Genomic DNA, 17,510 nt, shown 5'->3' on the forward strand with positions numbered 1-17,510 from the left:
TTTTGCCAGTAAAGGAAGGAAGCCCTTTCTTAGAGAAGGAATCAGACTTTTCAATTAAAAGAATTGCTTGGGTAGGTTTTATCTGCTTCATCATTGCAGGTTTAATTTGGAGTGGGTCAAAAATATAGTCGAGTGTTTTAGGAGTAACTGATTGCAAGTAACGGAAACTACCTTAAATTGCTTAGTAAAAAAACATATACTGACTCAAGTAACTGCATAAGTGCATAAAGGCTAAAATAGCAATGTTCATTGTAGTACTATTAATGATAGCACACAACTGATACTACCTCAATACCCATTAATATTATATTGGTTACATTAAGAGAAGGAACAGTGTTAAGAGCAGGTAGTCAGGCCAGACCAGCTGTGTAACCTTGGGCCAAGTTACTTAACCTCTGGGCCTCAGCTTCCTTGAGGTATCTACTTCAGATAAACAGTATCCACTTTATATAGCTGTTGTGGAGATAAATTGATTTAATAAGTGGTAAGAACATACCTAGAATGGAGCCTGCATATAGTAGGTGCTATATAATTGCTTGCTAGTCATGCTCTCACTGGTGTACTTTGTTGCTTCTGTGTCCATTGTATGTCCACGTGACATGCCACACAGCTGTCAGAATGAGGTACACGTTTAAGACATACACTTGGGAAAAAAAATAAAAGCAAGAAGCAGGTGTAATCTGACTTCATGCTAATAAAATAGTGGCAAACACTTTCTTTTTGGTAAGCAGTCTTCTAAAAGCTCTTATACTTAACTCATTTCATCTTCACACTGGGCCTCTGAGGTGTGGGTGCTCCTTCTGTTACTCCTGTTTTCTATTTGATGGAACAGAGGTACAGAGAAGTTAGTAGCATTAGGACAGGTGTTTTTTTATTGTTCTTAAACTAGTGTATTCTTGATCTCTACAAAGAAATTATATATTTACAGTATTAAGTGAGCTGTCAACAAGGCTTTTTGTTGTTCAAAGTCATGTAATTTTGAAAATTCCCTGTAATATGAGAGGCTGCAAAGATTCAAATAACAAGGCAGTTCTTTGTTTTCTGAGGAATATATTGGGGGGAGGGTAGGGAAAGGGTCATCTTGCCCGACACACAGGCATGTACATGATCTGTTTGTTTTGATAGTGGGATTAGAAAAGAGCGTTGGGGGAAGCCAGTGGCTTACAATCTTTTATTATGTGTCTACATGGTTTTGAAATTTTTGTATTACTTTGTAATTTAAATAAATGTAAATGATATACATATTCCCCCAAAAGGAGTCACCTATAGGTGCTTTTACAAATATTTATTTCAGTTTTTTAAATGTCAAGGAAACTGTTTTTTACTGAGATGTTTTCCTGTGTGGTGATTTTCTTTAGAAATGGAGCATCTACTGTTGTCACAGCTATATTCGGAGGCATTCTCCAGAATGAGGTTAACTGCCTCATATGTGGGACAGAATCTAGAAAGTTTGATCCATTCCTAGGTAAGACATATTTGCCATGTACATACATGATATTTTATTAAAATGATCTTAATGTTTCTTTTGAAAAATAAGACAGTAAAGAGAAATTTTTACAAATACATCAGTTTTTGAAATTACTCTTTGAGTACAGTTACATGATATGCCTTTAATAGCTCTGTTTTCCTATCTTCTTTTAAGACCTCTCACTAGATATTCCAAGTCAGTTCAGAAGTAAGCGCTCTAAGAATCAAGAAAATGGACCAGTCTGTTCATTACGAGGTAAAGATACTTTAATGTTCTAGAATTTTTTTCCTTAAATAGCTGAATTAAATTTAGAAGCTCTATCTATATGGGCTATGTTGCTAATATCTTTAATGAATTTGTGTTATAACTTAAAAGTCAAACTTGAATATCTTTTCCTACCCCCAAAAATTCCATTTAATAAAAATATCTGCCATAAGATAATACTAGGTGAAACACAAAATATTTCTCACCTTTCTCTTCTTCTTAATACTGGCTTTAAAATAGTAAAGGTCCATAACAAAAATTTTTCTGACCAAAATGGAACACAGTTTATTCTATGGATATCCCACTAGTAGCTATAGGAAGAAAGAATACTCAGCAGAGTTTTATAAATTATGGTGTTATTAATTCCTTGGTATGAATGATAGTTTGAGAAATCCATTGGTGATGTAATTGTTTGTTAAGCCTGAAGCCCTGCTTGTAATTGCAAGACTGTTAAAGTTCACATTTACTTTGGGAAATTTGAACATGTCTTTTCCTTATTGAATATTAGCCACTTTAGTCAAGGCAAAAGACCTTATCTAACATTTTATCCTAGACCATAAGTGTACAGACCAGGACACCATTAAAATGCCTAATTGTTCTTGCTAGTCATTTAAAGAAGAGCTAGGATAGACAGAAGAAAGAGGACCTAGTCTGTAATCTGTCATTAAGAAGCTCTACACTGAAGCTTATACGTTCTACCTTGAATTATATGTTCAATAAAAGTCATTCTTTTCTCTTCTTTAACTTTTTAGGGAGTATTGTTATGGTGATTATATGTGTGTGTACATGTATACATACACATCATTTTAAAAAACAAATGGCACTGTCAATATGGTAACCACAAGTCACATGTGGCTATTAAAATTTAATTAAAATAAAATTAATTCTGTAATTGGTCATACTAGCACATTTTAAGTGCTTAGTAACCATGTGGAGCTAGTGGCTACTATATTGGATAGCAGGTACAGAACATTTCCATTATTGCAGAAAGTTCTAGTGGACAGTGCTGCACTAGAGTCAAATTATCCTAGCAGAAATAGGACTTTCTGTTGGGGAAGGGATAAGCTTCCCTGTGTCGCTGGTGTTCTGTGCATTGTGAGGCATTTGGCTTGTTAGAAGCAGCAGAGGTCGTGCTTGTGGCACTGTTGCTCAGGAATTTTCTGGAAATCCCTCAGAGGTTGACAATCATAGATACTGGACTACAGTAAGGAATGTTTCTGTATATGAAACATTTTGCAGATGCCTTCAGTTTGTTCCCTGCCTACTCAACCAATGTTGATTGTCTCCTTTGAAGAGGAGTACAGAAGAAATTTCAGGAAGCCTCATCCACTCCACTTCCCCCCAAAATATATGGTTACAGTATGTTTCTACAAAACTGTTTTTGGCCTATTTGACAGTAAGAAAATACACAATATACCTGATATCAAATGCCATGTCATTTTCTTTTATATCTAGGGCATGCGAATACCTGCTAACTTAATCATAAAAACAAACATCTGATTATTTACAGTGTAAATCATGAGAATTAAATTATTAAAGGAGTTAGATAGCCTCAAACTATATAATTGATATTGGATTATGAATTCATCTTATACATTCTATAATAAGAACAGTAATAACATTGACATTAGTAAAAAAGAAAAGCAACTACCTCATTATAAATAACATGGATATATATCTGAACAGTAGTTTCTGATGTTTAACAAAACAGTAAATCCAGATGAGCTTTGGTCAGGAGACCCAGAGACCCTAGTTTGTTCAGGCTTCTTTCCCTCTTCTGCGCTCTGCCTCCCCATCCTGAGTGGTTATATGCTGGTTCTCACTGCCTTCTGTAATATTCCAGTTATCGTTTATCCTGGTATACTTTCATACCAGGCAGAGTCTCATTTCTCGAGACCATCTAGGAGGGAGAGTATATGACACAGCTCAGGTGTTTGATTGGTGCCACAAACAAGGAAAGTGGCATATGATGTTTGTCTCGCAACCCTGATAGTATTTTCCTTGGCATAGGCTCGTTGATCTGATGTGACTGGTATCAGCTCCAGGGGGACAGCCCATCCTGAGGGGTTTAGGGTTTGGCCTGAAGCATGTTTCCTGTACTCTCAGCTGGCTTTCCTCAATTCTCAGACCTGATTTTTATTTTGTTAAAGTGCCTACTATCTGGTTTTAAAAAGTATAGCTGATAGGGTACGGTAATTCTTCATTCTCTTTTTGTTTACTACTCTTGTCAGTAACCACACTTCCCTTCTTGGACATCCAGAGGATGATGGACTTTATTTGATTGATGAGATGGAGATTTGTGATTATCTGATACATGCTCTGAGTCCACTTGGCAAGAACTGATTGTTTGGTAGTACTTGCTGGATCTCTAATTGTTAAGCTTAGTTTTTATTCAAAAAGGAGAGATGATGGTGAGAAAGACCCTTGGGATTTGAAGTTATTTAACTAAAAATATGCATATTATGAAAGGCTAAAATGATCCACATTCTGAAACCTGACACATTATATCACCAAAAAGGAAAGATAACATAGCTTAATCTCATTTATATTATAGGTCAAAGAATCCTACATAAAATATTAGTAAATAGAATCCAGTAATATACTAAATAATACACAGAGACCAAGTAGGGTTGGTTTAACACTAGAAAACATACTTTATTAGGGGAAGATAAATCAGAATGTCCAAATAGGTTTTGAAAAACTTCCATTACTGATTAAAACAAGAAGAATAAACTTCTATTAAGCTAGGAATAGAAATGTTAACTTGAGAAGGATTATCCATCAGCAGCTATCATGGGTAATGGTGAAGCACTAATGATTTTTCCTTCAAGGCAGGAGTAAGCCAGGAGGCCTGCTACTGACAAGATCACTCAAAATCTCTGCTGGAGGAAGAAGGCAACAGACTAGGAAAAGAAATAAGAATAAATCATGGAAAAGGAAGAACCAAACTGTTAACATTTGCAGATGCTTATATACCTAGAATATTTTAAGAGAATCAGTTGGAAAATTATTTGTCATGGCAAGACTGGGCAGGAGGTCTGCTCTTCTAGGAGTCTTCAGTTTTTTTTTTTTAAATCAAACACAGATATTAACCTTGATAAATACATTACTAAACTTTTTAGTTCCATGTTTAGAAAGTGGCCAAATAGAAAATAAACAGACAAAAAATCACTTTTCTATACGTAGCAAAAGAGCCTATTCACAGTAGCAGTAAAAACTCAAAAGTAATTAAGAATAAATTTAATAAGGAATGTGTAAGTCCTAGATGAAGAAAATAATGAAACTTTATTTGGGCTTTTATCTGTCCATTTGTAAACAGAGCCACGTCGTACACTTGCATGGGAAAACCCAACATGGTAGAGATGTTGGTTTTCTCCCAAATTATTCCTTAAGTTTATTCTAATTTGTTCAAAAGTTCCTCTGTAAGCAGAAATTCTCCAGAGGAGCTAAAGATGTTTTAAAAATGAAGATAAAGGAGCAGGCTAGAAATGGAGTAGGAAATGTCCTAGAACTACTAATATAGCAGGTGCTGTGTACAAAAATGCATTTATGGAAATTTATTATATGACAAAAAAATTCAAATCAGTGGGAAAAGAAATTAGTCAATAAATGGTCTTAGTATAAATGAAAATTAATTTGGGAAAACATTAATTTCATCATTCACATCTTTTCCTAGATTAATTGGAGGTTTCAAGATTTAAATATGAAATATAAAACCACAGGACCCTATAAGATCACATCTTTATGATCTTGTCATAGAGATCTTTCTGTGTACATCACCAAGGCCAGACCCCATGAAGGGAAAAAAATTCATAAATTTAATTGCATAATGGTAAAAGACCATAAACAAAGTGTAAAGAGATGATAAACTTGAAACAAATATTTCTAACGTATATGAAAAAGGTTACCTGGGTAAAGTATATGAATAAGAAAAAGAAATACAAATGGTTATTACAATATTTGAAAAATATTTATCACTTATATTCAAGAAAATGTAAGTAAAACAAGATTGGTGAAAGTGATAAAGAGATAACATCTGTTCTTAGTGCAGGTGGGCACTCTCATCTTGGTGCTGCGAGTATAAATTGGTACCGTTGTTTTTGGAGGGTGGTGATCACCACTTTTAATAGGCATTTCCTTAGACCTAGTAAAACTCTGTTAGTGCAGAAAATCAGAAACAATTTAAATGTCCACCAATAGGGCATTGGTTTAATATTGTATTATATAGGAAGAAAGATAAATTTGATTAATAGCTGTGCCACAGAAATATAGTTACAAAATATTTTAAAAACCTGTTCATGGAAGTATATGTGTAGAGTGGTTCTATTTACGTAAGATTAAAAAATGTGAATTAAAATTTGTAAATAGCATACACTATGCTGTTCACATTGATTATCTCAGGATAATCAGTGGAGTGGAATTTAGGAGGAAATGGAACTGTGACTTATTTTTTCATTTTTTTAACTTATTGTGTGTCACCTTGATAATTACATAATATTTATTTGGGGGAGAGTAAAACAAAGTGAGTATTAAACTTATGCATACTTCCCAATTACTACTCAACTAAATTAAATTTATATAGTATATAAAGGTGATCTGGTAACATTAACAAACCAGTTTTATTTCCTGCTCTCCATAGAGGTGCTATTTTAACGGTTTATACCATGTAGAAGAGTGACAGTTGTGAAATATATGCCCTGAGCCTTTGAAAATCTTAAGAGTTTCAAAACTGACACACACATATATATATTTCCACCTTACGAAATGCAGTTTTTACCATTGAAAAATATAAGCAGCTTCCTCAGATCCTTCATGAGAGAGGGGTAAGTAGAGATGAACAAAGCTTTGCTGAGATGCGAGTACTAGGTGGCTAGTAGACTCTTCACTGGCCATGTGATTCACTTCCACATACGAGCTGAAGTGACGTTCATACTCATGCAGAATATTAAACTGTAGTACATTTCAGGATCGTTCAAGCTTTTCAGATAGTTAAAATGGCAATTGTGAATGTTAAAGATATGTTGTATCTAGGCAGTCTTCCTCTTAAAGAAATGTGTGCTCATGTGTATATGTTTTGATAATGGTTTTCCTTATACATTCATTGTAAAATTTAGAGAAAATTAAAAAACACAAAGAGGCACATCCCTTATAAGCCTACCAACTAGAAATACTGTGGTTAAAGAATTTTAAATCTAAAAACTGATTTAAAATTTGTTTTATAAAATGTCAGCAGTTAGAACTTCAGAACAATTGTGGGTCGTCGCTTTTTTTCTTTTTTAACCCATAGAAACCATTACAAATAGGCATTAGGGCAGTGGTAGTGGGGGTAGTTCTCTACTAACCCAACTAGGGCTTATAATATTGTTTCTTTATTAAAACTCCCGAGAAGGCTCTCCAGTGGGCACACCACTCTTCTGACTTCTGATGCAGCTGTGATCATGAGGCGGTCTCCACCTCTTGGTGGGGCTGTGGCTTCAGCCGCAGGTGTGGGGCTCCTGAGCCCGGTGCGGCAGCAGGGAGAGGCAGGAGGACACAAAGAGGGTTCCTCAAGGCAGTTAGGGCCACTGTTTTTTAAATTGGGTCTTTAAAAAAAACAGGCTCCACTTGTATTGTTTGTTTACGAATCATCTAATGGGCCTGACCTGATCACATCTAATCTCTTTTGGTTTATCACAGGCCTTAAGTGAAAAGGAGGGAATGTTGTACTGTCTTATGCATAAGTCAGCTGAGGGACCAGTGGGCATCCTGTAAGTTTAAGCAACTCAGAAAGGCAGGGAAGAAGAAAAGCAGTAAGGAAGACAGTGTTGGAAAGCCAGAAGATGCTGGGAGAAGGTGTAAAGAACCTCTTTTGTGTTAGGGAGAAGATGAAGACAGGAAGGGAGGCAGCAGTAGGGGCTTTGTTTTCAGAGAAGGGGCAGGGTGATGGCAGGGCCGGCCGGCTCTGGGACAGGCCTTGCGGTACTGCTGTGTAAAGCCTGCTGGGCTGCCAGTGTGGCTGCAGAGATGCCTGTGTCGTAGCAGGGAGAAGGAACAGGAGAGCAGCCCAGTGATTCTATGCATTTTAGATTTTGGTCTCAAAACTGCAAACGAGTTGCTGTGAAATGTTGATACATTCATTCTTTCAATAATCTGAACACTTCTAAGGGTATCAGATTGCTCAAATTAGAGGTCCTAAATAATTACCAAAGGAGACTTAGAGAACCACCTCCTAACTTATTAATAACCCTCTCTGATTGACTGCATGCTTCCACACACGGGGAGGCCCTTCAGAAAGTGGGTCAGGATATGTTAAAATATAGGAGAAAAGGCTTCTCTGCCATCAGGTCATTTCTGCCTTTCAGTGTTGTGTGGCTGAGTAGACATGGGCAACAGTGTCTTGCTGGTGGATCTTACAGCCACTGGTTAATGGGACGAAGAGGATGTCACCCCAGCATGTCAGACTTGTCATTTACGCTTGCCTTCTTATTTGTTTTTTTTTGTTTTTTTTTTTTTTTTTTTTTTTTTTTTTGAGACAGAGTGTCACTTTGTTGCCCGGGCTAGAGTGAGTGCCGTGGCATCAGCCTAGCTCACAGCAACCTCAAACTCCTGGGCTTAAGCGATCCTACTGCCTCAGCCTCCCTAGTAGCTGGGACTACAGGCATGAGCCACCATGCCCGGCTAATTTTTTTGTATATATATTTTTTAGTTGGCCAGATAATTTCTTTCTATTTTTAGTAGAGACGGGGTCTCACTCTTGCTCAGGCTGGTCTCGAACTCCTGACCTCGAGCGATCCACCCGCCTCGGCCTCCCAGAGCTAGGATTACAGGCGTGAGCCACCGCGCCCGGCCTTGCCTTCTTATTTGTCTGGGAAAGTTTCAAAGAGACGTTGATTGTCACTTATTTTAAAAGAATTTTTATTGTGGTAAAATATACATGTGACATTTTAACTATTTTTAAGTGTATAATTCTGTGGCATTAAGTTTACTCAAAATATTGTGCAACCATCACCACTATTTCTAGGACGTTTTATCATCCCAAACAGAAACCCTGTACCCATTAAACAAATTGCTCCTTATTTCCCTTCTCCCTTACCCCCAGTTACTTTTATTCCATTCTCTGAGTTTTCCTATTCTTTGTACCTCATGTAAGTGGAATCATACTGTATTTATCCTTTCGTGTTTGGCTTGTTTCACTTTGCATAATGTTTTCAGTGTACATCCATGTTGTAGCATGTGTCAGAATTTATTTTCTTTTTAAGGCTCAATAATATTCCACTGTGTGTATATACTCCATTTCATTTTTCTAGTCATCTGTTGATGACATTTGGGTCATTTCTACCTTTTGGCTATTGTAAATAATGCTGCTGTGAACTCAAACAGAACATATCTGTTTGAGGCCCTGCTTTCTGTTCTTTTGGGTGTATACCTAGGAATGGAATTGCTGGATCATATGGTAATTTTGTTTAACTTTTTGAGGAACTGCCAAACTCTTTTCCACAGTGGCTGCACCATTTTACATTTCCACCAGCAACGTACAAGAGTTTTAATTTGCCCACCTCCTAGCTAGCACATGTTATGTTCACCCCACTTTTTAAAAAAGTAACAGCCATCTTAATGGCTATGAGATGGTATCCTCACTGTGGTTTTGATTTGCATTTCCCTAATAATTAGTGAGTTTGAGCATCTTTTCATGTGTTTCTTGGTCATCTGTATATCTTATTTGGAGATACATCTATTCACATCCTTTGCTCACTTTTGAAATGGGTCGTTTTTGTTGAGTTATAGTTCTTTATGTATTGTGGTCATTAATCCCTTATCCAGATACATGATTTGTGAATATTTTTTTCCATTCTGTGGTTTCTGTTTTCATTCCTTTATAGTGTCCCTCAGTATACAAAAGCTTTTAATTTTGATGAAGTCCAGTTTCTCTTTTGTTACCTGTGCTTTGGGTGTAATGGCAAAGAAATCATTGCCAAATCCAATGTCATGAAGCTTTTCCTCTAAGAGTTTTTTTAGGTTTAAGTCTATGGTTAGGTTTTTGATCCATTTTGAGTTAATTTTTGTATATGGTGTAAGGTAAGAGGTCCAACAATTCTTTTGCATGTAGATATCCAGTTTTCCTAGCATTATTTGTTGAAAAGACTGACCTTTCTCTATTGAATAGTGTCATTACCATTATCAAAAATCAGGTAACTATATGTGAGAATTTATTTCTGGGGTCTATTTTATTTCATTCGTCTATATGTCTGCCTTTATGCCAGTACCACACTGTTTTGATTATTGTACCTTTGTAGTAAGTTTTTTAAGATCAGAAAGTATGAGTCCTGCAAATTTGTTCCTCTTTTCCAAGACTTTGGCTTTTCAGGGTTCTTTGAGATTCCCATGTGAACTTTAGGATGGATTTTTCTATTTCTGAAAAAATGCCATTCGGATTTTGATAGGGATTGCATTGGATCTGCAAAACGTGAGGTAGTATCATGTTAAGTCTTCCAATCCATGCACATGGATGTCTTTTATTTGTATCTTTTCAAATCTCTTTCAGCAATATTTTGTAGTTTTCAAGTACAAGTCTTTTGTCTCCTTGGTTAATATGTATTCCTGAGTATTTTATTCTTTTTGACACTGCTGTAAATGGAATTGTTCTTTTAATTTCCTTTCTGGATTATTCGTTGTTAGTGTATAGGAATACAACTAATTTTTTGTGTGTTCATTTTATATTGTTTTTATTCTCTTAGTATCTTTTGCAAAGCAGAAATTTTTAATTTTACTGAAGTCCAACTTATAAAAATTATTTCTGTCAAGGATTATGCCTTTTGTGTTGCATCTAAAAACCTGTCACCAAACCCAGCATCATCTGAATTATCTCCTGTGTTATCTTCCATGAGTTTTAGAGATTTGTGTTTTGTATTGAGGTCTTTGATCCATTTTGAGTTAATTTTCGTGAAGATATAAGATCTATGTTTAGATTTTTTTGTTTTGCATGTGACTGTCCAGTTCCAGCACCATTTGTTGAAAAGCCTACCCTCTCTCCATTGTCAGTGTCATGTGGGTCTATTTCTGGGCTTTCTATTCTGTTCCACTGATCTATTTTTTTGTTCTTTCATGAACACACAGAGTCTTGATTACTGTAGCTTTATAGTAAGTCTTGCAGCTGAGTACTATCAGTCTTCCAATTTTGTTCCTCTCCTTCAATATTGTATTGACTATTCAGGTTTTTTGCGTTTCCATAAAACTTCAGAATCATTTTATCAATATCCATAAAATGTTGGGATTTTGGCTGGGATTGCATTGAATCTATAGATTAAGTTGGAAAGAACTGACAACAATATCTTAAGTCTTCCTGTCCATGAACATAAGATGTTTTTCCATTTATTTATGTCTTTTAAAATTTCTTTCAGCAATGTTTTGTAGTTTTCTGAATAATTAGTTTCTTTTAAAAAAATCTTTAGGATTTTCTACATACAGAATCATGTCATCTGTAAACAGAGATAATTTACTTTTTGCTTTTCATTTTAGATGCCTTTTATTTCTCCTTTCTTGCCTAATTGCTCTAGCTGAAACTTCCAATACTTTGTTGAATAGAAGTGGCAAAAGCAGGCATCCTTGTTTTCCTGATCTTAGGGGAAAAGCTTTCAGTCTTTCACCACTGAGTATGATGTTCACTGCAGGTTTTGTTATATAGAGCCTTTAATTATGTCAAAGATGTTCTCTTCTTTTTCTAATTGGATTGTTCAGATACAGATGCTGATTTTAAATGTGGAAAATTCTATTTTTCTTTCTTCATCTCTCATTTTCCCTGTGATTCCTCTGCCAAGGCCACAGCTCTTTACATGATGCAACAAACGCTTGCTGATGAAAGCTCCCATGATTTCAGCTTCAGAGCTCACAAGCACCATAGTGACCGGTCTAAGGGCTTCATCGTGCCAGTCTGCAGTGCAGTCAGTGCTCTTTATAGCTAGAGAGATGTGGAACTTGGGCAGCCCCCCGAGTGAGGACAGCATCACTTTATTGACAAGTTTGTTTGGGTTTAGTATCTGAGACTTGCTTCAGGAAATGTAACATTGAAATAACGTACCCTTTTTCCTAGAACTGTCCTTGACACAAAATAGCGAGTTAGCAATGTGTTGTATTCATCGGATCGATTAGGACAAAAATTGAGGAAAGAAGGGACACTGTCCACTGGTGGTTGGGAAAGGCTGAAAGAAAGAAGTGAGAGTTGAGGGGAGGCAGGGGTAGGATGTGCCTTCTAGGTGTTGGGATTAGGAAGCAAAGGCATATTCAAGAGTGCATGGGCCGCTGACCCCATGCTGGCCTCTCTAGTACCCTGCCCACACCAGAGCCCTGCTACACGTTGCCACCACCTTCCCCTGCAGGTGCTCTTTCTGATACTTTATGGACCCTAAGGCTGACAATGGCCTGGAAACTGAGTACAGAGACAGTGTTGCTTTTTCTTACACAGCTAGGTTTTTGCTTACTATCCAACTTTTCAAACAAATAATATTGTTTAAAGATGCATATATGTGGTCAGTAAAGACAAGCAAAGAAATGATTAGCACAAAAGTCAGGATAATGGCTACTTCTAGCTAGGAGGAAGAAGGGGAATTGTGATTGGGAAGAGGCACACAAGAAGTGTCTAAAGGGGCTCCTGCCATGGCATGGCCGCACAGGTTGCCCACTGCACAACTTCAGGAGAGGATGTGCACACAGACTGTGGTTCCTCTAGTACTGGACAGAATCCATCTCTTGTCCTGAGTTGTGAGTACAGAACAATAACATATAGTTTATATATACTTTCTCAATATATGTTTGATTGATTATATCAGGAGGTAGCAAACTTTCTATAAAGGGCCTATAGTAAAGTCCTTACTTAATGTCATTGACAGGTTCTTAAAAACTGCAACATTAAGTGAAGTGACATACAGTAGGTCTTCAAATAACATTGTTCCCTTTAATGTTATTTTGTTATAATATTGATGGGGGAAAATATCATTATCAAAACGTCATTATCGTTTCGCTTAAAATCAGTTTTCAAGAACCCGTCCATGACGTTAAGTGAGGACTTACTGTATGTTAGGCTTTGCAAGTACCTAGAGGTCTCTGCCCCAACGACTCAATTCAGCTATTGTAGTGTAAAAGCAGCCAAACAATATATAAACAAATGGGCGTGGCTGTGTTTCAACAAAACTTTATTTACAAAACCAGGCTGGCTGGCTGGATTTGATTTAGGGCTATAGTTTACCAAACTACAGATTTTTTTTTTTAATTTAAGACAGAGTCTCACTCTGTGGCCTGGGCAAGTGCCATGACGTCAGCCTAGGTCACAGCAACCTCAAGCTTCCTAGCTCTAGCTATCCTCCTGCCTCAGCCTCCTGAGTAGCTGGAACTATAGGCATGCGCCACCATGCCTGGCTAATTTTTTTTCTACTTTCTGTAGAGACGGGATCTCGATCTTGCTCGGGCTAGTCTCAAACTCCTGAGCTCAAGCTATCCTCCTGCCTTGGCCTCCCAGAGTGCTAGGATTACAGGCGTGAGCCACTGCACCCCGCTCCAAACTCCAGATTACAACGATTAAATCTTTAAAAGAAAAAAATGTAGCTGTGGTTTGTCTAGGGGACTGAGAGTAGAGAGTCTTGGCAAAGGATTCATTTGGAGGTTTGTAGCAAATAAGATTAAAAGCATAGCCTTCTGTAATCTGTGTTTATTTTTAAATAAGTTATGGCTATGAAAATGTTTAATCTAAATTTGACTTTTTATGAGCTTGGGGCTTTGTTCACTGTAATGTAAAATACTGAGAGAAAACTGCTATTAAAACTTTGATTTTGTCAGGAAAACATTTTTATCAGAATTATCTAGAGTAATTCTTTCATAAAACGAACTTCATCTGACGTTAATTCATCGTCACCAGATGCCAGGCATGGTGCCAAGTGCTTTATACATGTTATTTCTCTTCATCACAACAGTTCTTCAAACGAGGTATTATATTTTGTGTGCAGTTTAAATTGAGAAAAGTTGGCTTTTCTAAGGTCATAAAAATGGGTCATTCAGCTTCAAAGTATACTCTTTTTTCTGCCGTACACTGCTTCTATAAAAGACATCTTGTTTTAATGCTGCCACAATTTGTTTTAGATTGTCTTCGCAGTTTTACTGACTTAGAGGAACTTGATGAGACAGAGTTATATATGTGCCATAAATGCAAAAAGAAACAAAAGTCCACAAAAAAGTTTTGGATTCAAAAACTACCCAAGGTAAGTGTTGAATTTCAAGTTATCATGTGGTTTCAAGGGGAAAATGCTTGACTGCTGAGAAAGATGATAACTTTAGACTATGTATGCGAACTGTTCTGTATTTGTCTCTAGGGTTTCAGTAAAAGCTAAACCCTTTGAGAATTCATAAGGTATGCATGGAAGAAAGCAATATCAAGGATCAAAGGAAAAACTGAAAGGGCACCTAAAATACTATATTAGAGACATTAGTATCAAACTTTGAAAGGTAAATTTGGTGTGTTCACAATCTTTGTCCTTATCTCTGCCATCCAGGTGCTATGCTTACATTTGAAAAGATTTCATTGGACAGCATATTTAAGAAACAAAGTTGATACATATGTAGAATTTCCACTGAGAGGCCTAGACATGAAATGCTACTTACTAGAGGTAAGGCGATTTCCTTTTTAGCATTGTAAAAAAGATGTCTTTTCAATAAAATTAAGTCTTCACACAGAGACAGTAGAGGTCATCAAGGTAGGAGATACTGATGCCATTGACCACTGCTCTTAACTCAGTCCTGGGGATGCCTTCTCTCTTGTTCTGTATAGCCCGAGAACAGTGGCCCCGAGAACTGCCTGTACGACCTCGCGGCGGTGGTGGTGCACCATGGCTCTGGGTGAGTACGCGGCGGGCTTCCTGGGTTGGGAGTACCTGGCGGCCAGCACCATGGAGACCTGCAGTTTTGCACAGCTCTTAATAGTTCATCCTGAACTCCTCCCAAAATGGATTCAGATACATTACAGTGGGTGAAATAGAACTTTCCATTAATGTTGGTATGAAACAGTATTCCCGAAGCCTTAGGAGAAGGCACATAAAAGCAAAATTGAGAGTGGTTCATTTGAACCTAGCATTCAGAACCCCATATATTTGTGCACAAGATCCTGAGTCATCTTTACTCCAGAATTATTTCCTTCACCAACTGAAATTTAAATGAGGGGAAAAACGGGAAATTATTAGAAATAACTTCATGTCATCTACATTAAAGATGCATTTTTCACTTTGTTGAATAACTTTTTTTTTTTTTTTTTTTTTGAGACAGAGTCTCACTCTGTTGCCCGGGCTAGAGTGAGTGCTGTGGTGTCAGCCTAGCTCACAGCAACCTCAAACTCCTGGGCTTAAGCGATCCTACTGCCTCAGCCTCCCGAGTAGCTGGGACTACAGGCATGCGCCACCATGCCCGGCTAATTTTTTCTATATATATTTTTAGTTGGCCAAATAATTCTTTCTATTTTTAGTAGAGACGGGGTCTCGCTCAGGCTGGTCTCGAACTCCTGACCTCGAGCGATCCACCGGCCTCGGCCTCCCAGAGTGCTAGGATTACAGGCGTTAGCCACCGCCCCTGGCCTTGAATAACATTCTTGATTATTTTTTTCCCTAGAAAGTTTTTATTAGGGTATACACCATCTGATTTCCAGTCTGTTTGAGCTGTTGTACTATATGACACAAACCACCATCTGTGTTGAAAAATCCTTTTCCCTCAGAATTTTGTAGACATTGCTCCATTTATTTCACACACTCACAGGGTTATAAATAAGTCCAGTACAAGTCTGATTCTCACTACTTTATAGGCAGCCTGATTTTTTTTTCTCTTTGGAAGTTCTTTGAATTTAAGAAATATCATCAGATATGTATTCCTGCTTGGTAGCTGGTAGGGACACTTTTAGTTTGGTGTCATCAGCTCATGGAAATGTTTATACTGTATGTTCGACTCCATTTTCTAATTTGTCTTCTGGAACCCCTGTTAAATGTATGGTGAATTTCCTGGATCTGTCTTCCACATGTCTTAACTATTCTTTAATGGCTTCTATCTCTTTGGAAACAAAGACTGCCATGGACTATTTTTCCAAATCACCAATTTGGGTTTCAACTGTATCCAAATCAAAGACTAGCTCCACTATAAAACTTTTATATTGTGGCAATCACATTTTTCTGAGAACTTTTTCATAACAGCCTATTCTTGTAGTGTCGTCTTGAAACTATTGGTACTAATTAGAATTTTTAAAGGTCTCCGGTTTTCTGTGTTAAATTCCTCAGGGTTAATTGATTTACTTGTTCTTCCTGGAACTTCTCTTTCATGCTTATTTCCCCTCAAGAATTTGATTTTTGGTTGTTTATTTAGAATCATGAGTGAAGAACGAGATTGATCATTATTGGTAAATAAGGGTTTTTCTAGCAGTTATGAAGGTCTCTGTTCTACCTAAAGGCCTTTCTCTTGACTGGAAGGGCTAACTCTAGAGCTCCCTGTGTGAGTGGGTAGGTCCTGCTGACGGGGAAACGTCTTGATGACTGAGGTATCGGGGAAGGTGTTTCCTTGGAGGCAGATTTCTTTCTTAAGCTTAGTTCTTGTCCCAAGATTCTGATGGAAAACTGAGTACTAGATTTCCCATGTTCCCATAGGCCTTGACCTGTGCTTGTTAGGTTGAGAGCTCCTCGTCTCTGTTTGGTTTCTCCATTAATCCAGTACCATCTGTTTTATGGAACCCTCAATTTCTGGTCAGTTGATGGTATTCTTTCCTGTTTTTTTAGTGTCAGTATGTATATTCCTTGTCCTTTTGATGGGTTTGAAGGAAGGTAAACACATGAGCTCAACCAACCATCTTAAACCAGATGTCTCTAGGATTTATTCTTTAATTACAGTACTTAAATTATGTGGTTGTATAGATCCTTTTGTGATTTCTGCAGTCTTTTTCTTTGATCTTTCACCTTTTCTTCACAGGGTTGGTTCTGGACATTACACGGCATATGCAACTCACGAAGGCCGCTGGTTCCATTTCAATGACAGTACTGTAACACTGACTGATGAAGAGACCGTGGTGAAGGCAAAGGCCTACATTCTTTTTTACGTGGAACGCCAGGCCAAAGCTGGATCAGATAAACTTTAATACCTCCTCTAAATCATCATTCATCAACTATACCGGACAAACATTTCCTATTTTCCACAAATACTTGATCTAAGATTTAAATTCATTATGCACTTTTCAGTTTCCTATTTTGGGTTTAGATTTATCAATGGTAGTGACTTATTGAACATGGACACCAACTAATTTTGTTGTTGTTCTACCAGAAAACCTCAGCAGACATTTTGATTTGCTGCTTTAGTTGTAATAATTTTTATATGTAGTTCCAAGAACTTAGTTCTGTTTGACTTTTTTATATTAATGTTTTCAGTTCTCACTTTGAGGCACATTTACATCAATGCTTTTGTTACTCTCACACGCTGACAGCAAGATACGTTCCTGACTGTGAAGAGCGAGCGACACAATTGCCTGCTGCCTTTTCCAAGCTGTAATGGAGATCAGGTTGACTCTAAATCAAGGATCACGTGCTCATGTAATTTGTGGCCCACCAGACTTCACAGTGACTGCTAAGTAATCATTCTCTTTGCCTGTTAAAGATCACTGAGAGGGCATCGTTAAGTAGAGCAGGTAACTGCTGCTCTGGGTGTCTCCAGGCTGCTGTGTGTCAGCGCTAACTAAATCCGTCTGTTGGTTCAGTTGTACCTCTCCTGCAAATACAAGACTTTATTTGTTGGGGTA

The 17,510-nt window shown here is 37.3% G+C and overlaps 1 protein-coding gene across 6 annotated transcripts in view; it reads left to right on the forward strand.

Moving 5' to 3' along the window:
• Positions 1-17,510, forward strand: part of USP3 (ubiquitin specific peptidase 3) — an 82,047-nt gene extending 64,537 nt beyond the window's left edge. For all 6 annotated transcript variants that reach the window (XM_045540794.1, XM_045540823.1, XM_045540814.1 and 3 more), the window contains 6 exons: positions 1,359-1,465; positions 1,643-1,723; positions 13,838-13,956; positions 14,248-14,361; positions 14,523-14,590; positions 16,691-17,510. In XM_045540794.1, the coding sequence (XP_045396750.1) occupies positions 1,359-1,465; positions 1,643-1,723; positions 13,838-13,956; positions 14,248-14,361; positions 14,523-14,590; positions 16,691-16,856 (655 nt within the window). In that variant the 3' untranslated portion in view covers positions 16,857-17,510. The remainder of the gene's footprint in view (positions 1-1,358; positions 1,466-1,642; positions 1,724-13,837; positions 13,957-14,247; positions 14,362-14,522; positions 14,591-16,690) is intronic.

Source organism: Lemur catta, chromosome 1 (genome assembly GCF_020740605.2).
Source record: "Lemur catta isolate mLemCat1 chromosome 1, mLemCat1.pri, whole genome shotgun sequence".
Lineage (NCBI taxonomy): Eukaryota > Metazoa > Chordata > Mammalia > Primates > Lemuridae > Lemur > Lemur catta.